The 26,876-nt window shown below is 37.3% G+C and overlaps 1 protein-coding gene across 1 annotated transcript in view; it reads left to right on the top strand.

The window, feature by feature from the left end:
- Nucleotides 1-1,028: 1,028 nt before the first annotated feature.
- Nucleotides 1,029-26,876, top strand: part of PARPBP (PARP1 binding protein) — a gene marked incomplete at both ends in the record, with an annotated part of 50,234 nt that continues 24,386 nt past the window's right edge. Inside the window, 5 exons of the mRNA XM_080612109.1 lie at nt 1,029-1,178; nt 6,634-6,864; nt 8,715-8,816; nt 10,215-10,385; nt 13,763-13,917. Of these exons, the coding sequence (XP_080468235.1) occupies nt 1,029-1,178; nt 6,634-6,864; nt 8,715-8,816; nt 10,215-10,385; nt 13,763-13,917 (809 nt within the window). The remainder of the gene's footprint in view (nt 1,179-6,633; nt 6,865-8,714; nt 8,817-10,214; nt 10,386-13,762; nt 13,918-26,876) is intronic.

Raw genomic sequence — 26,876 nt, 5'->3', positions numbered from 1 at the left:
CAGAGAGTGAAACGCCTCTGGAGAGATTTTTGTTTGTCCCGCGCTTACTTACCTGCCCATCTGTTTCATCCCCTTTGGCCTGCATGTTTCATTCAGGTCAATGTAGAATACTAAAGTAGGTTGTGCCCTTCAAACATCTTGGAGAATAATTGCAGGTGCTGTTATGGTCTTGCTTCATGTCTCCTGTTATTCCTGCCCCTTTCACTTCATCATTTTTCCGGGTTATACCAATCACCAAAATACCCCTGCTGTGGACTGTGCCTTAGCTAGGTGAAGCAAGAGGAAAGGCAGGTTTTGTGTTCTGAAAGTAAAAGGTGTAGGTATTGCTCCTGTACTGTCGCTGCAGTGTTTGGGAACTGTGTTTCAGGAAAGAACAAGTTTTAGAAATTTGCTTTCTTTAATAAGTCTTGTGTGCATGTCTTGACAAATGCTAGGAAGTGAAAAAGACTAAAGCATGAAGAAGTCAAATTCAAAACTAATGCTTAACCTCATTGCTAAAGGAAATGTGGGTGATAATGACTTACGGAATGAAAAAATAAAATAGACTATATAGGCAACAAAAGCATTTAGAAATGTCCTTGTTAGTGGCTCTTAAAAATATTAAATGCCCTGTTTCTAGTTTTAAAGCTTCCTCATAAATGCTATGTTTGATATGTAGTGAATGGGGATAGTACAGCAGGCATCTTACAGCATTCAGACTGGCTGCTTTCAGAGATAAACTACCATATTTATGATAATGTTTATTCGTTTATAGTGGCATAATATTACAAGGAAAGTAAGAAGTCTTCATGAAGACATGCCACAGGTAAGTACTTTTAGCCCCTTGTCCTCATAGCTGCCTTGGCGTAGTGGCACTACTCTCGTTAGTCTCCTGGCATGATGGGAAGATTTTGTCCTGAGACTTTGATCTGCATAAAGATGAAACAGGATTTGCGCGGCTTATTGGAAGGTGAAGATACACACAGACCTCTTGCATAGTTATATTTGGTTTTATTTCACTTAATTATTTCTATCTTCTACTTTAGACAATGATCACTTTCCAGCAAAAAATTTTAAACTTGATCAAGTGTTTCAGAAGACAATGGCATTTATTTTCAAATTCTGAAAGGACTACTGTATGTGGAGCAGACTGCATGATCATGGTGCTACAACTGTCAATGGCGGAAGTCAATAAGCAGGTTAGTATTCTTTCACCATCTTTTTGATACTTAGTACATCTTGAGCTTGGTTCACTTGCTGGACTTTTTGTTTAGGCACCTACTTGAAATCGCCATTTTGGTCACTTTGCTGTTGTTTTAACTGAGGATTAAATGGAGGAAGGCACTAAAATTAATATGGTTAAGCACATTGTTGAATCAGGGCTTACAAAAAGAACTGCAAGACAGATGTGAGGATGGAAATGTTTTAAGTTTACATTCGAGTTGTAAACTTTAAATACTAGTGTGTCAAATGTTTCTTCTGTGCTATAGATTAGGGTGGGAGAACTAGGGTATTTGAGATGCATCTTTTTCTCTGAGTACTCTGAAAATGCTTGGGAATGACATGAGAAGAATATAGAACTGATTTGGTATAAGCTGCATGAGTTGTACTTACAGCAGTCCATTTTTGGCTAATGTTTTTCTTGAGGCTCATCAGATTAAGACCTATCATGTGAGTTGTGAGTGTGCACCCACTACAGGTAGGAAATGTATGCCCTTCATTGCATGTATACAAGAATTGTTTGTCAAATGATAAGTAAGAGGTGTGACTCTTAATTGCTTATTTAATGGGCACTGTGGCTGTCACAACTGGATGGCTGAGCATTAGCAATCACCTGGAACATACCAAAAACATATTGCAACTATATCTATTGAAATATATAGTCAGGTCTTTGCATGTGTCTCATCTAATAAGAACAATTGCAATAGTCATTTGGATAATCTAAAGGTATCTTTTTTTTTTTTTTTTTTAAAGTCAATAAGCTTAATTGATGAAAACAAATGACTGTTGTTGGAAGACTTACCCAAATGTTGCATAGTAAATTAAACACATAGTACAAATCTTCAATTAAAAAAGCCCAAAATGCAAACAAACCAAACACCCATAAACAACAGAAAAATCAAATAAACAGAAAACCTGTTTCCATTCATACTCTCCTAGTTACAATGTATTATTAAAAAAAATTGCCATTTGTACTGGAAGAAGCTTATTTATTGAAAGAAATATTTCCAGGAACACTCTTTAATCTAATTGAATGCATCACCAGAAAAAGTTTTGCTGTGTAAAATGTGCAGAATGGGAGTCTCTTGTCTAAACATTAAATATAAAAATAGTCAATTCATCCCCACTGTAATAAACATTACAGCAGAAATATTACAATTGCAAGATCCTAAATTTGTACTTCATGCAATGTAATGTATTTGAGCCATGATCCAAATGTCCTCACAATACTCATGTAGGTAAAACTAGAAAATTATTGTGTCAAAATGAGTTCTTGGAGAATTGATGAAGTTAATGAAAAATTCCTTAAGCTATTAATGACTTGATATATGCTTACTGCAAAATACCACATTGTTTTTTAGATTACTTTTTAAAACCAGAGACTTGACAAATTTGCTTTATAAGTAATAGAATATGTTGTCACAGCACCTGATCATGAAGGTTAATATCTAGACTACAATTTTACTTGGTTTTAAAATATCTTTACGGCACTAATAAACGTTGCTAATCTCTGCAGGTCCTTGATCTGGTGAGGAAAGATTTTGACTTATTAGATATTATGTTGAAGTTGTACTTTAATTTAGTACTCCTGAAGGCCTGTTTCAAAACAAAGTGAGATAACAACATTACTTTTTTTTTTCTCCAACCTACTGCTGTTTTGATTTGTTTAAATTGGATTTTGACATATTTACATGGGTTTTTGGGTTGTGGTGGTGGTGTTGTTTTTGAGGGGCTGAAGTGGAAAACAAGTACTTTTCAGAAAACATACATGCCATTTCAATATTCTAGTAATCTGCAGAATAGCATGCAAGTTCATAGTACTGAATTATCGTAACCCATGCCCAAATTAGAAAGCAAAAAAGTACTCTGACAGTAATATGTATGGGTACTGTTTCATATTCACTTCTAGTTCTTAGTCCAGGCAATATCAAAATAATTGATATTTTGATATTGGAATCATATATTTTAACCATGTCTGCTGGGAAAGTTGTGCTATGTATGCTAGAACCTGAAGGAGGGATCTCTTGGGCTGGAACAACTCAAATTGTTAGAACTGCTTATGACATGTTTTTGTATTTAGTTTTGTATTCAGTTGCTGATGGTATTTGTAGGTAACTTTATCCAGATTAAAATTGTTTAACGTGAAAATGTAGTGAAATAAACCCTTTAAACTAGACAGGAGTTATCTGCCCTTACTGACATAGCAAAGCAAGGCTTGCTACTCAGTTGCAGGGCATTTATATCATGTTACATAATGAATTGTGTGACCATAAAATATGGGGGGGGGGGTTTGCTGCCGTGTTACTGGGGAAGGCTTTAGATGCTGGTAGCATGAACTCTGTTTCTTTGGCAAAAACTGGAAAACTTGCTACAATTGCAAAGTTACTTGTTGCATGTATTCTAATGTCTAACTCAGAAGGACTTCAGCTGAAAAAGTTTAACAGCTTGAAGTGGGGACTAGATACTGATTGAAGAGCAGGGTGTGGACAAAAATGAGTTTAGTTGTTAAAGAGGAGGTCACATATTTCACATGAAAGAGAAAGTGGTGAGGGGAAGTTGGATTGGGAGGATGCAGAGTATAGTAATATGAAAAGGTCTGCAATAAGCATGGGTATGAGAAAACTAAGAATGTCCCAAGATTTGGGAGCAAGGTGAAAATAGACAGAGAACATAATAAGGTATGTGTGTGTAGGGAGATCAGCAACTTCTAGCTGGAATTTTGGAAAGCCAGAGGACAGTGCAGAAGTCCAGGGTCAGTGGTCAAGAGATGATGAAAAACAGGTTAACAATTAGTGAATAAAGAACCAAAATGTGAATTGGAGGCCAGAAATACGTATGTGAATCTGCAACTCAAACCCCGTGTTTTGTCTCTGTTACCATTAGTTCAGCCTAATTAGTAGCAGAATTCTCTATATTTTCATTTCTATAAGTAGCATTTTAATGCAATTCTTTACTTGTATGTGTAGCTTGGTTTACAGGAATTGAAACTGATTTTCTGGCTTTCTCAATGTTGCAGTCTTTAACCATTGTCAATACATTCATTTCCTTTATTGGCAACCACAAAAGACAGGCTCAGATTTCTTGCAGCTCCTAATACCCCCACACTGAACTGGAAGCTGAACTGGAAAACTTACTTAAAATGTCTGATGCTCAGTGAGCTAATCCACCCCCTGCTTCCCCCAGCTGTGAATTGCATGGTCTAAAAAGTAATATTTTACTGAATATAAAAAAGACAATGTGAAGGATTAAACAAGTAGGATGATGTATTGTACTTAATTGTGTATTTCTTAGAGTGCAGCAATAATTGCTCTCTCCTGTAGCTTCTTATTGACACAACTGGATAGTATCTAGCTTGTGTCCTACTTCTGTCAGTAGCACATCACTTGGTTTGTGAATCAAATAATAAGGCTTTGTCAGTTATATGGCTTGTTTTTTAAATTTCTGTAAATTTCCGCTCCACTGTCTGTTCCTATCTGCTGTTGTACTTTTACCTTTTTGTCTGTCATTTGTGCCCTGCCGCTTGTGTGTGTGACCTTCGACTATACTAGGTTTGCTGACAACATTTTGTTTCTTTAGTTACTTCTGCTTCATAAATGAAATTACATGCAACATTATGTACTACATAGAGTATCTGTCATTCTTAGTTTCCCATGTAGAGATAAACTTTAAAGAAAAGTTTACTTCTTTCTTTTCCTTTTGGTTTAGAACTGCACAACAAAACTATAGGCTTACTGTTTTACAATTGTTTACATTTCTAAGTGCATGATGACTTAATACACTGGTACATATGAATGTAGTAATAGCAGATGTCCCCATATTGATTTAAGTCCTTTGGAAAAAATAGGTGAAACTAATATATAAATTAAGCATGCTTATAGTCATTCTTCTTGATGCATTTTCTGCTTCTGTCCACCAAAGGTCAACAGAGCACTCCTCTCAAGGGTTAGGGAGGAAAGGGGCTTCATAGAATCATGGAATAGTTAGGGTTGGAAAGGCCCTTAAGATCATCAAGTTCCAACCCCCCTGCCATGGGCAGGAACACCTCACACTAAACCATGCCACCCAAGGCTTCATCCAGCCTGGCCTTGAACACCACCAGGGATGGAGCATTCACGACTTCCCTGGGCAACCCCTTCCAGTGTTTCACCACCCTTACAATAAAGAACTTCTTTCTTATATCCAATCTAAACTTCCTCTGTTTAAGTTTTAACCTGTTACCCCTTGTCCTAGCACTACACTCCCTGATGAATAGTCCCTCCCCAGCATCCTTGTAGGCCCCCCTCTGATACTGGAAGGCTGCTATGAGGTCTCCACGCAGCCTTCTCTTCTCCAGGCTGAACAGCCCTGACTCTCTCAGCCTATCTTCATATAGGAGGTGCTCCAGTCCCCTGATCATCCTCGTGGCCCTCCTCTGGACTTGTTCCAACAGTTCCCTGTCCTTTTTATGTTGAGGACACCAGAACTGCACACAATACTCCAAGTGAGGTCTCATGAGAGCAGAGTAGAGGGGCAGGATCACCTCCTTTGACTTGCTGGTCACGCTCCTTTTGATGCAGCCCATCACAGAGCTGGTTTTCTGGTCTGTGAGTGCACACTGCTGGCTCATGTGGATAGGATGTGTACAACAATCATAGGTCTGCTTCTGTGATACAAGCATCTTAAGTTACTTTGTGATAAATTTGAGTTTTCTTTTCTTGTCTCAAATAGGGAAAGGTTCTTTGATTGATATAAAACGCTGTTACTTTGTTACCCACACATTTATTGTCATTTAGTTTATCTGCTATTTTAAATTAACTCTCTGCTAATCTCTATTAATTCTACAATTGTCTGATAAACTGTAATTCTTTTTCCTTGTTAGAAGTTGAGGAGGAGGCAGAGGGAAACCTGGAGTTTAATCTAATAGTTTTGACAGGGAGAGTGGGCCAGAAGCTGGGTATAAGGTTGTAGCCTATCCTGTTACAGTTATTGTTAGTTATGGTGCTAGTAATAGATAGTTGTATATTGCTTTAATGTATGTTAGATCTATGTAGCAACACTATCAATGTTATGCTAAAATATACTAGCACAGGGGAGAAGAGTTCTTTTTTTGGATGTGACATGTTTTCCTGGATTACTGCTTGAAGCAAGGTAATAGGGCTATAATCACTGTCTTTGGGATGTAAATGTGTGCCATGCTGAAAACTATTTCTGCAGATACATGTGTAAGCAGTAGTTCTGTGAAAGTCAGCATGTCTCTTACCAGTCAAGTTAATACATACCTGGTACGTAACTTCACTGTAAAGGCAAAGCACTGGAAGAACTTCAACTATAAGGCTTTATTAAATATTGAGATTATAATAGTTTGGGATTTTTTAAAATACATACATGCAGCTTGTTTAAAAGTTATTTTTAAAACTACATTGAATACAAAACATTTTTGCTTTTTTCTATTAGCACCATGGAGATTTCACAGTCTCGCTTAGTGATTTATTGGGAACTTGGAAATACTTGTTATATAACAAATTGGGATTATCATATGAAAACATGAAAGAACCTGAAAATTTTGCTGACATGAAAAAAGCCTATCATGCCTTCTTAGCAAGAAGCAGTATGCTAGATCTAATAGATATATATCAGAAGTGCTGTGGTCTTGGACTTGTATCTGAAGATGAAAGCATAGCTCCTGTAAGTATTTTTGTTTATTTGATCTCTTTTTTTGGCTGGTGTGTGTGTTTGTTTTTGACATATTTTGATTCCAGTTATGGATTTATGACACTTCTAAATATACATAGGATCTCTGAATTATTCACAAGTTACTTTGCTCTTCTACTGTAGAAACAGATGAGTTTAAATTATCAGCTCCTTTAAGGAGATCTTAAATTCACTCAAGCTATTTTTCTATTGTCCTGCTGGATAGGTGAGTCTCATGCATGTTCTATGAGTGTATTGCTCTTTGCCAGAAATGGAACTGAAAAATGAACTGTAGAGATTTGATAAGACTGGAACAAAGCTTAGTAATTAACATGTCATGGAATTTTGATTGTTTGTTGATAACAAATAAAAGTATTTTTAATGGTTATCTTAAAATACCATGCTCTTTAAAAGCAAAAACTTCCTTATAGTACAAGTAGTTTCATGATATATTTTTCCAGAAACCACTTCAGCCACTCAGTCAGCAGCTCTGTTGCAGTTTATTGCAGGTCAGATGTTCTTTCGACACTGTATGTGAGGCCATGCTCTAAGCTAGAGAAGTTCTAGTGTGTAATCCACTCTTAGACTGTAAAAGTGGGAAAAATTAATATGATTAAACTCTGATTTTTGCTTAAAAATATATGTAAATAGCAATTAAGCTTGAAACACAACCATTCCACATGATTTTATTTGATTTTGTGTTCTCTAGACTATGGAAAGGCCAAAAGACAAAGGATATTGATACTGAAAAATTAATGAATGTTGGATTTAGATTCGGGTACTTCTAGCTTCTAATGATAGAGAGGAGTTAATTGTCAGCTTTTACTGTCCACTTGCAGTATTACAGATTTAACAAATTACTGTTTATTTAATCTTCTGAATTTGATGTATGTTTAATTAGATCATCATTTTTATATGAGGGAAGCTATAGCTATCAGTAACTGAATGTTAACTAAACTGAAGTATGCTATGGACATACAATGCTACAGAATATATAATAATATACCATGAATTACTAGCTACAGTGTGATTAAAACTATTCACCTTCTAGCCCTAGTAAGAATGGAAAGATTTCTCCATGTGGTAAAATATTGCAAGAGGTTGCCCAGGGAGGATGTACAGTCTCACCTTTGGAGATACGAAAATCTGGGATCAGTATTTCACTGAGCAACCTGATAAAACTGATCCTGCTTCAAGTATGGTTTGTGCAAGATGATCTCTATAGGTCACTTTTAACCTAAATTATTGTATGATTCTATGACAAGTATGCTTGTAACCAGCTTGTCTAGTTCCTTAAAGGTTCAGAGAACCTACACTCAAACACTGATGTGATCATCAGACACAAAAGAGATTATAAGCAGAAATTCAGTAAAGGCATGGAAACTGATCTTTATTTTTGGGTGCTTTTTTTTTTTTGTTTGTTTGTTTGGCTTTTTGTTGTTGGTGGTGAGGGGTTTTTTGTTTGTTTGTTTGTTTTTTTATTATTATTCCCGTTTTCATGGGGAAAAAGGGGAACTTTCATGGATTAATGAGCTCTTCCTAAATAGGAAAAAAAATATAAGCAAAATAAATGCAAAACATATATAGTACATATATTAGGGCAAATGTATTGCATAATTTAGAAAGTATCTTAAACAGTTATTTTGAATCTTGCATCTTTACTAAATGAATCTTATTTCTTGACTAAAACAGTTGTACTTTTTAAGATTAAAAGCAGAAGTATGTTCTAAGGGCTGTGTTAACCCCAAATGCTATCAAATTGGTGGAAACATAGTTTTGCAAGGTTTTAATACTACTTTCACTTTTTAGTTATTTTCATATTTGTTCTAATCTCTCTATTATAGGTACAACTGTTGGAATTCATTTCTGGCATAGTGAATGTACAAGAAAACAATGGTTCTGTTATTTTTACATCTGTCAACAGACATGGCCATGAAAATGTAAAGGTAAAAATTATTTTTGTGTCTCTTGTACTGTTCTGTATATATTGAAAAGATTGAAATATAACAATTTTCTTTCTGGCATTAACATGTGTATTCAAACTCTCTATTAATTGAGGATATTGTAGGTGTGTGCATGAGGCTAAGAGCAGAAATCTGTAGTCTGGAAGACGGGTTTTTTTTATGGCAGGCATTTGATGTATATTTGATCTACCTCGAAACACAAGGGAATGAGTTCTTCTACAAGTACACTGTCACTCAAACATTGTCTTGACTAAGAGTTAGATAATTTGCCCAATACTATGAACTGAAGTGGTAGGTGAAGGAAATGTCTTCTATTTCATTTTATTAGCACCTACTCCCTTACATACAGAATAAGTCTGAATAGCCACTGCAGTGATAGCTATAGGAAAGCAAACAATGTTTGTCTATCCCAGTAGATGACTTGAGGGCTTTCTGGGAATGCCAGATGCTTTGATTTTACCCTTTCAACCCCCAAAACTGCAATCTCTGAATACTGTTTTATTTACGGAAGCTTTAGTCATTTCCAAACATGCTTTCCTTGTGATAAGTGACAATTTCAATTCAATAATTAGGTACAACTCAAAATGTTGCTGAACAAGAAAACATTTTCTGAACTAGGGTTCTCCCTTAGGTAGCACTTCTGCCACTTACATAATGGTTTTTTTGCCGCTCCCACTTGTGTAGTAAAAATAGTCTTTTCAGACTATCACACGCTTCATATTTTTAGTGCCTATGTTGTACACATCCCATTGAATAAAAGGAAATTCCATAGTGAATATAGATATTTCTCCTTATCTTTCCTTTTGTTAATGGCCTTTATTTGGTCTTTTCTTTGCTTGCAACAAAACAAAATTCTTCAGTTCTGGGACTTTTGTTCTTACAGGGTCCACAATAGTGCTGCAATATAAGCAATTACAATTGTATGTTTTGGTTGTGTGGGTGGACCTGGGTCACAGTTTATGTCCATATTCAATCAGTGGAATTTCTCTGATTGAAATCCATTGAGAGCCAAGGGAAAAAATTACTGCATTTGGTGCAGAGCTGGTGAGTTGTTTAAAATCTTAGTCTGTTAGAAGTTAATGACAAATCTTTATGTGGTTTAGTAGTGCTCGTCTTTTGCCTTGAGATAGAGAAGGATTGTATCTGAAGAGGTTTCTAAGTAGGAATTGATAGCCAATTTTAATAGCTATAGATTCAACCCTCAAATGTTTTGTGAATATTCAAGTACAGTATAGATGATTTTAACATGTTAATCATGCTTGCTTTTCAATACTTCCAGAATCCCCATACATATCTAATTAACAAATATGTATATTTTTATATATATGTACAAAAGGAATGTAACTTAGAGACCAGTTTGTGTAATGCTTTCTTATGCAGATGACGATCCTGGCAAAGAAGTGTGTTTGTTCATATTTAAGCCTGTTGGTGAATTCTAAGGATGATCTGGCATTGGCTAATATTCTGAATGTTCCTGACAGAGGACTTGATAGAGAAGCCTTCACTAGCCTAAAACATGTCTCACAGGAGAGAAAAATGTCGATTTTCCTGGTACGTGTCATGAAACTTGCTGTAGATCAGAAGAAATTAAAAACATCTATGAATATAAATTACTGTGTTTATCTCATGCAAGACTGACATTTGCAAGCCAAATCAAATGCCACCATAAACATGATTTCTAGGTTCAAAAGATGCAGCAGAGATTTTATGTGAATAAATGGATGCTTGCTTGGTCATAAGATGGAAAGATGCACAGAAAAATAATTGTGTGCATGTGTACCTCAAGCTCTAAAATGTGATATTGTGAAAATGGGCATCAAGACTGTTCATCCCAAGCAGTGACTGAAATCCTGAAATGTTTCCTGTCTTAAACATAAGTAATGCTTTATTATTGCTTTTAAATTCTTGAAATCTTGGTAAATAGTGTGAAGTGAGATCATGGCTATGCATAAGAAAGAACAAAGACAAAGGAAGAAAAGATGGCATTAGCCTAGATGTTGCTGCTTACCAAATAGCTATGAAAGCAATTGTGGTGCACTAATGTTCCCCAGGTACATGCCAAAGCTGTACCTCAGCTGACAGGGGAAATTAAATAGAATGAAAGGCTTTTGAGTCAAGGTAAGGACAGGAAGAGATCATTCAGCAATTAGTCATGAGTAAAACAATCTACTTGTGGAAAAGTTGATTTACCAATCAAATCAGAACAGAGTAATGAGAAATAAACCTGATTCTTAAAACACTTTCCTCCTACCCCTCCTTTCTTCCCAGGCTTAACTTCACTCCTGATTTTTCTCTACCTCTTCTCTCCACAGTAGTGCAGGGTCACAGGGAAAATAGGGGTTGTGGTCAGTTCATCACGTTGTCTCTTCCCCTTCTTGACTTCTCACACTCTTCCCCTGTTCCAGCATAGAATTCCTTCCATGGGAAACAGTCCTCCCCAGACTTGAGTTGTATCCTCCCACAGGCTGCAGCTCTTCACAGGCTGCTCCAGTGTAGGCCCCTTCAGTGGGGTGCAGTCCTTCAGAAACAGACTGCTCCAGTATGGGTCCCCTGTGGCATCACAAATCCTGGAGCAAACTTGCTGCTTTCAGTGTGGGCATCACTCTCCATGGGGCCACAGGTCCTGCCAGGAGCCTGCTCCAGTACAGACTTCCCATGGGGTCACAGCCTCCTTTACTCATCTGCCTGCTCTGGTGTGGGATCCTTCATGGGCTGCAGGTGGATATCTGCCCCATCTGGACCTTCATGAGCTGCAGGGGAATAGCCTGCCTCACTGTGGCCTGCAGCACTGCCTTCAGGGATATTGCTGCTCCAGCACCTGGAGCACCTGTTTCTCTCTTTCACTGACCTTGATGTCTGCAGAGCTGCTTCTCTTACGTATTTTCTCTCCCCCTCCAGCTGCCACTGTACAGTTGTTTGGTTTTCGGTTTTCTTTTTTTTTTTTTTTTTTTTGTGCCCTTCTCAAATATGTTATCTCATAGGTGCTGCCACTGTTGCTGATCAGCTAGCCTTTGACCAAGTGGCAGGTCCATCTTGGAGCCAGCTGGTATTGGCTCTATCAGACACAGGGAAAGCTTCTAACAGCTCCTTACAGAAGCCACAGCTACCAAGAAACTTTCTATGCAAACACAATACAGCAATGAGGTTTACTAATTATTGCAAAGCAGTATTAACAAATCCAACCCACATATTACAATGCATTTCCGTTTTAGAGTTCTGTAAGTATTTTGGTTATCCTAGCACAGCATTTTTGGTGCTTATGTTGAACTTGAGACATCTGGAACCTAAGGTATTTATGTACAAACTGCTTTTCTTAGAGCAACCTTGTCGTAAAACCCTGACTTTGACCTGGACACTAGAACAGAGGGCAAAATTTGAAAGGGCAGTGCAGTATGACTCAGAATTTGGAGAGGGTAATACTTTCCAGTCATTGGTAAGTCTTGAAATACTCTTCAAGACATGATTGATATGGTACATTCGTGATCTCAAAGGCACAGAGTTGGAAAAAACACCTCAAAGCAGTGGTATACTCTTCCCTCAATGCTCTTGTATAGGAATATAAAAAGCTACAGAATCAACGCGCAATGCTTACAAAGGCTTGTTGATAAATAGTCTGGTATGTGAGGTGCATTTATACTTCCATTTATACTTATAGTCTTCACACAGCCATCTCAAAAATAGTTGGAATAAGATGAGTAAGAATTCTTTCTCCAAAGAAACCACCATAGGCCCTCATATTCAAAATAATCAAATTTTGCGTGCATAGTGGCCTCAGTGCAGGCAACAGCAGACCAACGAAAAACAGTATGGGTATGTTGCAGTCACTGAAGCAGCTGCGTTCTCTGATTTTTTTGGTTGAATAAATATGGAATATTTGTGAAATCTCAGTTCCAGAATTAATTATTTTAGCTCCTAATGCTCTGTTAACATCGCATTAAAAAAAGTATGTGTTTGGACTGGATTTATTACCTCTTCCTCATGGTTGCCAGAGGGGAAACTTCTCTACCGTGTAAAGAAGTCGTCTTTTCTGGCATGTGCGTATAGTAGAAATCTTGCGAAGCCAGAATATTTTCCATTGGGAAGGCAAGGTCCTATGAACTGTACTTGATCCACAGGAAATCTTTAACGCAAAGGAAAGAATATTGGCAACTTTACTTTCTTTGCTAGAGTAATTCCAGTTGTACTCCTTCCAGTCCGAAGAGCTTTGTGATTTAGCTGTATAGTCTGAAATTAAAATTTATATGTAGAATAAATATTACTGCATCTGTGTCAAGAGTATTGGATTGTTATCTTTGCTTTCACCTTTCTGGAGAACTGCCAGGCTTTTTATGCTGACTGTTGCCTTAAACTTTGAAGGGTTATCATCTAAAGCATACTGCTTTTGGGACATTTCTTGTTTTACTGTTTTCAGAATTGTGTACCTGTGATAACTCGTAATTTTTCAGAAACTTTGATTATACGTTATTTTTATTTGCATCTTTGAAAATAGGTGCGCTACTGTGGTCACCTTTTGCATGCATGTGTTAAAATTGTTCTTGGGTCATAGAGAGCTTTCTAAATAGGAGAATAGTTTATGTGGGATGAGCATTTCAACAGCAGCAGCAGCAACAACAAAAAAATCTATACCATGTGTTAATAAAGTTTTTCCTAAGCTGTCAAGAAACCAATGTAAATATCAGATTAACTGGGTCATTTTTGCTTTGGCTTGTGGTTTTTTTAATACTGCTGCACTCTAAGTATTGATCTTGTAAGTATTTATGGTGGGATATATAAAGGTTGCCAATAAGACATGTTTTATTAAATTCAGTTAAATTTCTTCTATCAACCAGCTGTTGCACACAGTTTGAAAATCTGTAGAGGCTTACTTCATCACACATACGTTTTGCGTATATCTATAGTTTCACGTTTCTAAATATTTCTCCTAATAGATGGCAACATCTTTTATCCGAACTGTAGAAATTGGAGGGAGAGGCTGTGCGTCTTCGTTGTTTGATCCTTTAAAAGCCCATATAAAGGGACTGTCAAACTTCATTAATTTTATTGATAAACTACAAGAAATTCTTGGTGAAATCTTAAATCCAAGGTAATAGAATTTTCTGTTATATTTTTGTCTTGTCAAGCACCCTTTTTTCTTGTGCGTGTGTCTTGAGGAATGAAAGAAAATTTAATAGTTTACTTATTTTAATAATTTAGAATAAATGTTTACAACTAGAATCTTAATAGCAAATAGAAATACTTGAAAAAAATTAAGCTTATATATTTTGGAGGTTATTTGTATTACATTTTTATCAAATCAGTGTATGTATGGCTATTTGGTTAGTTGCATAGTTGTTGATGAACTTCCAATGATTTCAGTCTAGCGGCTCTGGTAAGTACATAGGCTGATTTGTGCTTTATTTCTTGCTACTTGACAACTTCCTTTTTGTCATTTCATTGTATATACCCTTATACAAAGGAGTCTTTATTGCTGCTGACAAATAACTACATTAATTATTTATATTTAGCCTTTCTTTTCTTTTTTTTTTAGTTACATAAGTGAAGTGCAACAATTATTTCTTAGGAAGGTTCTTGTGAAGTCACGGATTTTGAATGTTTTTAAGACCTGAAGTTAGTCTTTTGGGCAGGCTTATAGCTGTGAGATTAATTAGAATGAAGTGTAATTGTACCACAGGAATTTGAATTGGTAAGTGCTGGCATTAGTACTTACTAGATGGAAGAGCAATTTTCTTAAGTAATTTTTTTCATTTATCAGTAATTTTTCTATACAAAACTTTAGCAAATAAACTGTTCTTGATGCTTCATTATTTTAGTTTGAATTGAGTCTAATCCACACAGTTGAAAACAAACTGCTATAAGTGATCCATAAACATTATTTTAATTACTGTTCAGATTACATTGAAGCTGGAAGTCTGAAGTGTTTCTGAAGTTGTTTTTCAGGTTTTGTTTTATTTTTTGATTCTACTTCTTTGTTTTTTCATTTCAACATCCTGGATTCCAGAGACATGCCGTCTGTGCTGGTGATTAAAGATAACTTTTGACTCAACATCTAATGTATGCTTTTTTCTGTATTTAAATCTTATCTAGCACTGTACATTGATAAAAATGAGAAATAACATTTATGTGCATGAACTTTTTAGGGTGGAAAGGCCACTTTTCCAGGTATATACAGTTCAGGAAGTTGTAAACAAACATAAAATGTTACATCTTCTGCTTAAGGTATGAGAGACAGTGGGATAGTTGCTGGGAATTCAGTTTGTTATTGGGATAGTTCTCTGGAGCTTGGAAATTCTTTTCAGTATTCAGGTATGTATTCTGCTGCTTTCTCTGCTGTACCTCCTGTCCCATTTATTTTGGGATATAAATGTTGTTAATGTGAGATTCTAGCATGTTCATTAGGTTGCATGCATACGTGTAGGTGGTGTCGGTTTTATCACTGACCAAGAATGGAAACTAGCTGTACTATGGCATTTCTAGTATCTCTTGTACTCCATGTGGGCTTTGTAACTTCACAATGTAACTAGTATTGTTTTTTCATATGTATCTATATAGTAGCTCAGTGCTTACAGAAATATGCCAGTTAGTTTGCTACCTTTGGAAGAATCTTCATAAGTATGCTGAAGTTCTCAAATGTTATAGGACTAGTATACAGCTTAGAAACTGTAAGGATAACAACACTGGTGAACAGAAAGATATTAGTGTTCTCTAGTGTTTGGAAAGCCATGTGAGCGAGGACTGTCTGTATGCCCTGCCTGTGATATGACAGTTACTATGAATTCCAGAAAATACAGTTCTGCATCAGAAGTAGTTCTAAACTAGTTCTGCCACTACTGCAATCTAAAGTGCAGAGGGACGGAAGCTACAATGGAGCAAAAAGTTTCAGTTGCTTAGTCTTTAGAAACCTGCTGAGAAATCTAAGAGCAAGCTGGACAACCAATCTGTGGTATTGCTCTTCCTGTGATGTAGAGATTAGCCAAACTGTAAAACCCAGGTCTCAGTATTTGCTATGTCACAAATGGCCAGTACTGTTTTTTTTATTGAATGATCAGAAGTCTTTTTTATTTCAGTTTCATCTTGTTACAGTGGGGATCTGATGAGATATTCGGATAAGAAGGTGAACAGTAGATGAGATGAGAGATGGGAAGGTTGTCAGTGGGAAGTCAATTGAACTATCATGATTCGGTTTAAATATAGCACAGTGTAAGCAGATGTGGTAACAGGAGAAATGGAAAGATATGATGAACTTTGGTGATTTCAGTGTATTTACCGAGCAGAATGAACATTCTTATGAATCTCTAAAGTTTTGAAATAGTGCAGCTTTTCCTCTCCTCATTCTGTAAATGTCTAAGATTAGAAGAAATCACTGGTGTTTTAAGAATCAGTAGCATGAACATTCCTTAAAGTTCGTGGTTGCTGGAAGACTTGTAACCCTAAAGATATTTTCACATTCTGTATGAGTAAGACTTGGACAACGTTTATGCAGTAAATAGCTCAAATATTCTACTTTTTGTGTCTTATTTTTTGACAAGAAACTTACCAATGTTGTGTTTGTCAGTGAAGTGGATGATTATTATATACCTAAGGGTCTGGAAACTCTTTTCTGTTGGTATAAATGAAAAAGTGTAGCACTAATCAATCGTCCTGGAAGTCCTTCTATTTTAGGTCAAACTATAAAGCTTCCTGCATCTAGAAAAATTTTGCTTACTTCTAAAATTATTTTTTTCAAGTTCGGAAAAGGTGTGTGACTTAAAACTGAATGATGGAAAAGCAGTTTGCTTACTGCATGCTGCACTTGTTAGTCCGTATAGATGTGTTTGTGTGTATACATATGTATACTTTAAAAGCCCCCGCTGATTTTGTAGAGAAGAAACGTTGGTAAATGTGTAGTAAATTTTCTTGTTGGGCACTGACTTCGCTGTAAGCACTGACCACTAGGTGACACTATTGCACAGCTCACGTTAGTAGGTGGTTCGAGTTAAGCGTATTGTTTCATTCAACACATTTGAGCATGATGCTTTGGGGTGGGTCTTCATTTCAGGTCAGTGAGTAGTTTTCTACAGTCAGTTGTTGAAATTATACAGCTTGACTTGCTCGTGTACATGCATTAGTTCACTGAGCTTTACCTTGAAAGGGAAAAATGCTATTTCTTAGGTGTTGCTGTGATTGCATCTGGAGGTGGAATAGTATTTTGGGAGAGAAAGCATATGCAACTTTATCTGTTTTTGTGCCAGATGTTTGAGTTGGTTGAATAGTGTCCATGCAGCCCTGGAGTTGTGTTCTAAAGTTGCTGGAAAGTTGTGCAAACGTGTGCAAAACATTGCCTATATGGCTCCTTAAGCATAGTGTCCTGGGTTCAGATGTAGCAGTTACTTTTATCCTTCCTAGTAGCTGGTGCAGTGCTGTGTTTCGGCTTTAGTCTAAGAACAGTGCTAACACACTGATGTTTTTAGTTGTTGCTAAGTGATGCTTACCCCGATCAATGGCTTTTCAGTCTCATGCTCTGCCAGTGAGGGAGGAGCACGGGAAGCTGGAAGGAAGCAGAGACAGGACACCTGACCGAGGCTAGCCAAAGGGCTATTCCATACCACAGCATGTCATGTCCAGGATATAAACTGGGGGGCGTCACCTAGAAGGGACAAATTGCTGCTCGGGTCAGACTGGGTATCGGTTGGCGGGTGGTGAGCAATTGTGCATCACTACTGTTTATTGTTTTTTTCTTTTCCCTTTTTAGTTTTATATTCTCTCCCCTTGTTATTTCCCTTATTAGTAGTGGTAGTTTTATAGTATACTTTAGTTATTGGACTGTTATCTCCACCTGTGGAATTTACATACTTTGGATTCTTTTCCCCATCCTGCCTGGAGAGAGGAGGTAAGGGGGAGGGGTTGGGGGCAGAGTGTGAGTGAATGGCTGCATGATTCTGAGTTATCAGCTGGGCTTAAACCACGATGCTTAGGAACACAGTAATTCAGGTTGAAAGGAACATCAGGATGTTTTTGATCCATCATCCAAAATATCCAAATTAGATATAAGGAAGAAATTCTTTACTGGTAGGGTGATGAGGCACTGGAATGGGTTGCCCAGGGAAGCTGTGAATGCTCCATCCTTGACGGTGTTCAAGGCCAGGTTGGATGAGGCCTTGGGTGGCATGGTTTAGTGTGAGGTGTCCCTGCCCATGGCAGGGGGGTTGGAACTTAATGATCTGAAGGTCCTTTCCAACCCTAACTATTCTATGATTCTATGATCCTGTTGAAAGCAGGCCCAGTTACAGGGTCAGCTGAGGTTAATCAGGGTTTTATCCAGTCAAGCTTTGTGCAGTCTTCATCCTTTAGGTTTTCAGTCTCCCTCTCGACAACCTGTTCCACTGTTTGAGTGTCCTCATGATTAAAAGTTTTGGTGACCATATCCACTGCTGTTATTCCCCCACCCTCTTCCCACATATTGAGTGGGACCTCTCTTGTTTCATTTTATGCCACTTGTCTCTTTTCCTTTCATTAACTGCTAATGTGAGAAGCCTGGCTCCATCTTCTTGGTTACCTTTTCATGGATATCAGAAAGCTGTAAGTAGATCCCTCTGAAGTCTTCTCATCTCCAGGCTGAGCAAGCTGTTCCCTTAGCTGTTTTGCAGCATTCTGCTGAGCTTGTTCCACTTTATCAGAGTCTTTTCTGGTATGGGGTGCCCAAAACTGGATGAAGTATTCTAAGTTTGGTCCAATAAGTGCTGATTAGAGAGGGATAATCATATTCCTCAGAGTACCGGCTACGCTACTGCTGAAACGGCCAAGGATACTGTTGGCTGCCTTTGTTGCCTGGCTCGTGGTTAGGTTGCTGAACATATGCACCAGGACTCCTAGGTTCTTTTACATGGAGCTGGTCCCCAGCCTGTATCATTGCAAGGCGTTATCCCTTTCCAAGACTTCATGTACCCTGCTGAATTTTATAGGGTTCCTGTCAGCCCATTACTCCTATCTCTTTAGGTAACTGCATTGCAGCTCTGCGCTCAGGTATATTGACTGTTCCATCCAATTTGGTGTCATCTGCGAACTTGATGAGCATGTATTTTTATCACCAAGTCACTGCCAAAGATATTTACAAGAGAAAATCAGGTTTCAGGCTAAACTCTGGTGGTACTCCATTTGTTACTGGCCTCCAGATACAGTATAACGTATTTATTATCTTCTGAGCTTGGTCATCCAACCTGTTTTTACTCTGTTGTCCATCCATCCAGACTGTAATATCTAGACTTGTATGTTGAGAGTATATTCTGACAGTGTTGAAAGCCTTGCTACAATCAAGGTAAATTTTTCTCTGGTCTGCAAAACCAGACATTTTATTATAGGAGGTAAACAGATTAGTTAGGCATAATTTACACTTGATAAATTCATGTTTACACTTACCAGATGCCACCTAATCCTTCACATGTGCAGAAATGTTTTCTTACAGTGTTTTCTCAGGGAACAAAGTGAGGCAGCTGAACCTGTAGTTCCCCAAACTGTTACTTTGGTCTTTTTTTGCAAACATTTGCTTTTCTCCATTTGTCTGGGAGCTTCCTGGTCACTTATGACTTTTCAAAGATGGCACAGAGTGGCCTCATGAGAACATCAGCCAGTTCTGTTAGTGCTCTTGGATGCAGCCAGTTTGGTCCTACGGACTTACACTGAATCAGTTCTGTCGAGTAAACTCTGACTTGATCCTTATTTGCTGCTGACAGGTCTCTGAAAACTTTCTCTAATCAGAGGCTGATTTTCATCCTGATCTTCAGGGATGAAGACTGAATCTAAGAAGGCATTGAGTTCCCTCAGTTTCATTTGTTACACTGTTGCAAAATCTAGCTTGCAGCAAAGGTTCCTCTTTGTTCAGCCTCTTAATACAAAAGCAGCAGATGAAGCTTCAACATTCTTTGCAAGTCTCAACTCCAGCTGAGCTTTGGCTTTCCTGACAACATCCTTAAATGCCCAGGAAATGTTTCTAGGTTATTCTTTTGTAACCTGTCCCTTCTCCATCCTGTGTAAAGCCTTTTTGCATTGAAGCTCACTGTTTAGTTTACTGTTTAGTGAAGCCAGTCTACTGATATTTCTAAATGTTTTCCTGAGTATTGTGGTGGACTGTTACTGTGCTTGTAATATGCTGTCATTAACACATCAGCTTTCTTGAGCTACTTTGCCTTTTAGATCTTTCTCACAAGGGATTCCATGGACCTGTTCACTGAATACGGTGAAATGTGCTCTCCTAAAGTCACAGTCTATAATCTGCTACTTGCTTTCCTCACTGTCCTAGGATCTTGAACTCCATGATTGCTACATCCAAGGCTGCTGTTGATGTTTTTTGCTTCCTCCACATCGCTGGGTAATACTTCCTTACTGATAGCAGACCCGGCTGTATGTTGCCCATCCAGTATCTCTGTTACCCACTAGAAATCTTGACTGCTTGCATCCCATTTTGATGCTCTTCCAGCAGATATTAGGGTGGTAGAATTCCCTGTAAGAACCAGAGTCTGTGATACAGAGCCTGCTGGGAGTCACTTTAAGGGTACTTTGCCCATTTCCTCGTGTGTGTTGGGTTGTCTATAACAAATACTGATCCTGATTCAGAAGCTCTCAACAAGCCTCTTGTCTGTTCAACAGAAGAGCTCCTCCGTACCTCTGAGCTGCTTTTGCATACAGAGGGTACCCCCTGACGTTGTGCCTCTTGCATTTGGTTGTATTCATCCTTTGCGGTACTCCAGCTCCCAGGTTGTCCCACCATGTCTTGGTTATTCCTTCTAATTGTTTTATTGTGCTTTACTGGCTAAAACTCTTTACACTTTTTCAAAGTATTTGTGGTGTGCTGTTTCTTAGTAAAATACTGAGAACATAGATACACTAATCTTAGTTTCCCAAGTCATCATCACTGAAATGAAGAATATTGAACATCATGGAAGAATGTCTTGGTGCTAAATATTTACAGTAAAGATACTGATTATGTAAAATGAGTCAAATTAAGGCTATATTACTGTTCTACCGTGTTAAATATTGTGCTTGTGTTTTAATTATAAATGTTCTTTATAGAATCATAGAATAGTTAGGGTTGGAAAGGACCTTCAGATCATTAAGTTCCAACCCCCCTGCCATGGGCAGGGACACCTCACACTAAACCATGCTCCCAAGGCCGCATCCAACCTAGCCTTGAAGACCGCCAAGGATAGAGCATTCACAACCTCCCTGGGCAACCCCCTTCCAGTGCCTCACCACCCTCACAGTAAAGAATTTCTTCCTTATATCCAATCTAAACTTCCCCTGTTTAAGTTTGAACCCATTACACCTTATCCTGTCACTACACTCCCTGATGAATAGTCCATCCCCAGCATCCTTGTAGGCCCCCTTCAGATTCTGGAAGGCTGCTATGAGGTCTCCACACAGCCTTCTCTTCTCCAGGCTGAACAGACCCAACTTGCTCAGCCTGTCTCCATACGGGAGGTGCTCCAGTCCCCTGATCATCCTCGTGGCCCTCCTCTGGACTTGTTCCAACAGTTCCATGTCCTTTTTGTGTTGAGGACACCAGAACTGTACACAATGCTCCAAGTGAGGTCTCACAAGAGCAGAGTAGAGGGGCAGGATGACCTCCTTCGACCTGCTGGTCACACTCCTCTTGATGCAGCCTGGGATACGATTGGCTTTCTGGGCTGTGAGTGCACACTGCTGGCTCATGTTCATTTTCTCATTGACCAACACCCCCAAGTCCTTCTCCGCAGGGCTGCTCTGAACCTCTTCTTTGCCCAACCTGTAGCTGAAAAGTATTGTAAAGGCTTATAAAAGAAAATAATTATAAGCGGAAAAAATAGATTTAGACCAGACTCTTAAATTTTCCCTAAAAAGTCTTGCCACTTCAAGGGCTAACATGCTTTAACAAAGTTTGAAGTAAATCTGCTTTCCCCACCCATTCAGCTTTATAATGGGAATACTGATATACCTTAATTTGATTGTCTTCATTTAAACTTAATGTTGAGACTGTTTAAAAGATATATTTAGAGGTAGATAATTTTTAAAATAAACTTAATTGTGGCTTAAATTGGATTTTCAAGAAAGTAGAAATCTGGTAGAAAAAGCTGATCTTTTGAGGGTAAGTCTGACTTAAATCATCATGGTTGAAGCATCGTATCTTGAGTACTCCATTTGTACAATACTGCATTTAATTAAATTGTCATTTTTGTAAGTTGCTGTCCCTTTCCTTGACTTTCTAATTTAAGTTTGTGCTGGAGAGCACACTGACTATTGTGTCCTAAATATTCGAGTGTAGCCCCTTACTTAAAAAGACAATATGGAGGCTGGGGTTGTGTGACACTTTTATATCAGTGCTGGATTGAAAAATTTTATTCTTATGTGATCATACAGGTATTGTTAGTTCTTCTGTTTCTAAAGCCTCCCTTTAATCTAGATTTGAGAAGCAGTCTGGCAGCTCCCTGTCAATAATTCCAATCCTGACAATTTTCAGTAAATTGCAGGGAAGTGATTATGTCCAGAGGGAACTGTTAAGTTGGGTATGTTATGGAGGATCAGTGGAACTGTAGGATGGAACGCACATGGCTGCTTATCAAGAATCTTATGATGAGAAGTTTATTTATTTAGTTTTATAGTAGCTACATCACTGGACCTGAGGAGTTATTACTTGGCATGGAGAAAATCCAAAAGTAATCTTGGTGAGAGCAGACGCTGACAGAAGGCCAACTTTGGTTTTTTTGCAGTTAAGTTCTTGGGAAAATACCAGACCTTTTAGATGGTGGCACTTCCTGAGGAAGAGTCATTCTGGTTTCTTCCACCAAGGAAAAATATAGACATTTTTGGCAATAGAGCAAAAGCAGCAGCAGCAATATGGAAAAATAACAACGGAATTCTTTTTTGCTGTGCTTATTGTCGATTTAATAGAGTGCAAAACTGTGAAGGGCCTAAAGTAGGGTCTTCACCTAATATTTAGTTCTATATGGTTTAAAAAATTAGAGTAATAATGCATATGTCCATTTTTTGAGGTGGACTTTTTGAGTAATGAGTGCTTTGATGTAGTTACATTTTTATATTCAAAATTTAGATAACTTCACTGATACAATTTTGTTGTAGAAAATCTGAAAGTAATTAAATATGAGCTATTTATTTATAAATTAAATTACAATTCCATGTAGCTCTAAATTAAAAATATAAAGGTTAACTTTTTATCAAGTTCTAAAACAACTTCCTAAGTCTGTGACAAAGGCAAATGGCTGTGATCCCCTCCCACTCCATGACCACTTGTGAGCAATCTGTTTCAAGACATTTGTTCCTGGTACAGAAGTTAGATAGCTATACATTTGTCATCTATTATTTTACCTCTGTTGGAAAAGTTGAAGTGAATGAGTAGAAATATTTACCTTATTATAATAGAATTTTCATATATTTTTTTCTGTTCTTGGAATAGGCTTCATGAGTCTGTTCTGCTTTTTATCAGGTTTTGAATGTTGTCCATATCCTCAACCTTTTTTTTTTCTTCTGTATGTTACTTTGTGTTTTCTACAAAAGATATATTTCCAGAAAATACATAAAAGTACTTCTGCATCATATTAACTTTGCACACTAAGGGGCCCCAGTTCTGTAAGAAGAGCTCTTGCCAATGTCATGTAGATTTTAGGTAGGCAGAGGAACTCGTTTATGTGATAATCTGAATAAGAACAAAATAGGCAAGGAATTCAATCGATTTCTTATAAAGTAGTTACCTTGACATAAGAAAAGATGATTTTATAAGGACAATGTGATAGAAATAGATGGGACTAGGACACAGATGATGTAAAGCAAAAAGGTTGAAATGGGCACAAGGTCAGAGAATATTTTTAGTAGAAGCAACTAGTGACGTAAGATAAGATTTATACAATGCCTTGTTAACAGGTAGAGTTTTACACTGTGCTACCTTTTTTTTTACCTTTTTTTTTTTTTTTTTTTAACTCTGTTTAGAAGCACTGAAGCAAATAAGGAATTTTTAGCATATGATTCATTTTATCTTCATGTAGACATCTGTTTTTCTCTGGCTATGAGACAGGTGAGATAAATCCCACCTGAACTGTCTACTCCTCTTCTGATGCTGGTTCATGCTGAAGATGGTAAGGCATTCCTTCTGTCAGTTGATGTAAAATGTTTGGGAACTTTTTAATTTAAAAAAGGAAAAAATAAAATTAAAAAATGTGAACTGAACATTGTCAGTAAAACTAAACACTTAAAGGCTGCCAGTGAAGTCTTAGTTCAGTTGCCTGAGATGCATGTGTTAACGTAGTCTTTAATTGTGCAATCACATGCTTTCCCATCACCCACCCACTCTCAGTCCTGGCTTTTGTGTATAGGAAGTAAGAGTGTAAATTGAGACTGTGTAATGGTAGATGGTAATGCTTTGTGGACCCTTTCCAACTGCTGAAGCAAATGAATAGTGCAGGCCATGAAAGAGAAAGGATGCTTGGTTCTAGATCTCTTCTGCTGTGGACTTACTATGGAATACTGTGCAGATAAGCTGATGGTCACATTTGGACTTTGCTGAGTCCACTCATTGGAGGATGGCCACCGTACTGTTACATCCAGGTTTTCATGTCTGAACGTTCTCTGCTGGATAGTTTCTATAAGGTTGGGGTTTTTCAGTATTTATAATTATTCTGGATTTCCTTGGTTATTTCTATCAGAGATAAAGATAGAAGTGAGTTTTCTAGCTGAGGTTTCTTTCAGTTCATGCCTTTTAAACAAAGAAATATTGTTGCACATGACTATGAATAGAAGACCTTCTTGTCAGTTATTTTTAAAAAAAATGCAATTTTACAACATCTGTCATAGTGGTAACTGCCTGATGTTTATTGCTAACTAGAGTTGATGAGTGCTCCTTCAATATGGTTTAAAAGATCATAGATGCAAGACTGAAGCACTTCATCCTAGAATGTTTCATATCAGCACCAGCCTATGATCTGAATGACACATCAGAGAAACCTTGCTAGCAGACACCCTGACTGGAAAGGGACAAGGTCTCTCCAGTTCTCTATTGAGTTAGACAAATGCCATTGCTTTGTTTAATGTATCAAGTTCATGCTTGAATTCAGTTAGGCTTCTTGCTCCTTTCTCAGAATTAAGAACTAAAACTCTTAACTTTTGCTGCTGTAAAAATTATTCAAAGACAGATAATTTTGTCCATGTAATTCCATATTCAAAACAAACCTTTGCTGCCCTTCTAGCTGTTAGTAACTCCAAAGTAGGTAATAGTTTTCAACCTTACTTTGTTCATATAAATGTGTTTTTGTAGGACAGTGGCAGATACTTTGAAGTTCATTTAAGTTCAACTGATCTTCTACATAATATAAACCTATAAAAGAGTAATATCAGACCAATCTGGCACAGAGTCTCCTTTTTGTAAAAGGACAAACAACAAAAAAATCACAAACAAGCAGAAAACACCCCCCCCAAAAAAAAACAAAACAACAAAACAAAAATAAACACCACCACCCCAACCCACCCCCCAAAAAGCCCCAAAAACAGACAAACCCCCAAAACTCCAAGTTGCATTTTTACCACACTTTTATCTTCATGCTTTTAATTAATCTTTTTAAATTTCTCTTGGTATGGAATGAAGTCCTACTAGTGGATCTGAAGTAACTCAGGTAACTAATTTGCTTGCTTAAAATAGAATTATTATATTTATTGTTGAATTAATTTATAGTGTCATCTTCGAAAGTTATTTCTTAAGTTTTTTTTGGTTTTTTTTTTTTTTTTTTCTTTTTAACCAGTTAATTATCTTTTCTGGGAAAAGGATGATACTCTACCACAGAAATGATTCTATAAACATGGACAGAGCCCTAGCCATCTTCATTTGTGCTTTTAATGGCATAAAGAGATGAAAAGAATGCCTCTCCTACTGAGACAGGCTTGACAGTACTTTTGAAACTTTTAGACATGGTTAGTTAAGACTTTCTGTAGTAAGCTTTGGAATATTCATGAAATAGCACAAATTATATGGATTCAACATTTTATAAATATATTCAAGACTAATAAAACAAACCTTACAGTGTAACTTATTTTGTTATATCATATCCTGGTGTAAAATGGCATAAGCTGTGGCACAGTATTTGAGTACTAATGCACACACATTAGATCAGCATTTTATGTCTTGGCCTGTTTATATAAATTCTAGTTGAAGTATGAATAAACTTTTCCTTTTCTTTGCTCCAGTTAATACTGTGTATATCTGGTGGGGGACTGGAACTCTTTCCTGGAAAAGAAAGAGTATGGGGAGAAAAAGAGATTAAATGAACTCTATTTCTAATAGCAAATATCCTTAGTTGGCATTGGGTAGTAGAGGCAAAAAAATAAACATAGAAAAAGTTAATATCACAGTTTGGTTTTCTCAGTGGAAAGCTACAAGGTAATAGTCACAGAGCATAGCATTTAAATTAAGCCTATGATTATCTTAATTAACTGATGCCCAGTGGTGTATGCATAATACTACTTTTTCTTCCTGTAGACATACATGTATACATATGTAAAATGTGTGGAAATTATAATGATGTAGATAAGCTCAAGGTATCTATAGACAGAAAGGACTGAACCTGGCTTTCAAAGACTTCAGTCAATCCCTTCACCTGCTGGTTTGTCTTGGAGTTCTAGGCTCAGCACAGTATTTATGGAACAGATACCACTCGTTTGATTCAGTGCTATTCTTGTTTGAGGGTATTATTTTGGAAAGTGTCAGTTTAGGGCTCAGGGAAATAGAGAAGTTTGGCAAGAAGCATCAGAAGTCTTGGCTACACTTCCTATATGCATCTCTGACACAAAACTTTTCGTCAACTGTGTCCTCTTCTTGCCTCTTGACAACTTGTACTGGATAATATCCCCCTCCCAAACTTTTCATTCTCTTGTGGTTAGACTAAATTGAGGGTTTTGGAGCAGAGGTACACCAGAATTGTTTGTTTATTTATTTATTTTAAAAGCTGGATGGTTCTTGACCTCTGTGCAGAGAGATTTCACATAGTGACTTTTCTTTTGGCTAAGTGCATACATTGTGCTAAAATTTCTGCAAAG

This window comes from Psittacula echo (assembly GCF_963264785.1).
Source record: "Psittacula echo genome assembly, chromosome: 1".
Classification (NCBI taxonomy): Eukaryota; Metazoa; Chordata; class Aves; order Psittaciformes; family Psittacidae; genus Psittacula; species Psittacula echo.
Note: the sequence above shows the minus strand (reverse complement) of the source record. Positions and strands in the feature narration are given on the sequence as shown.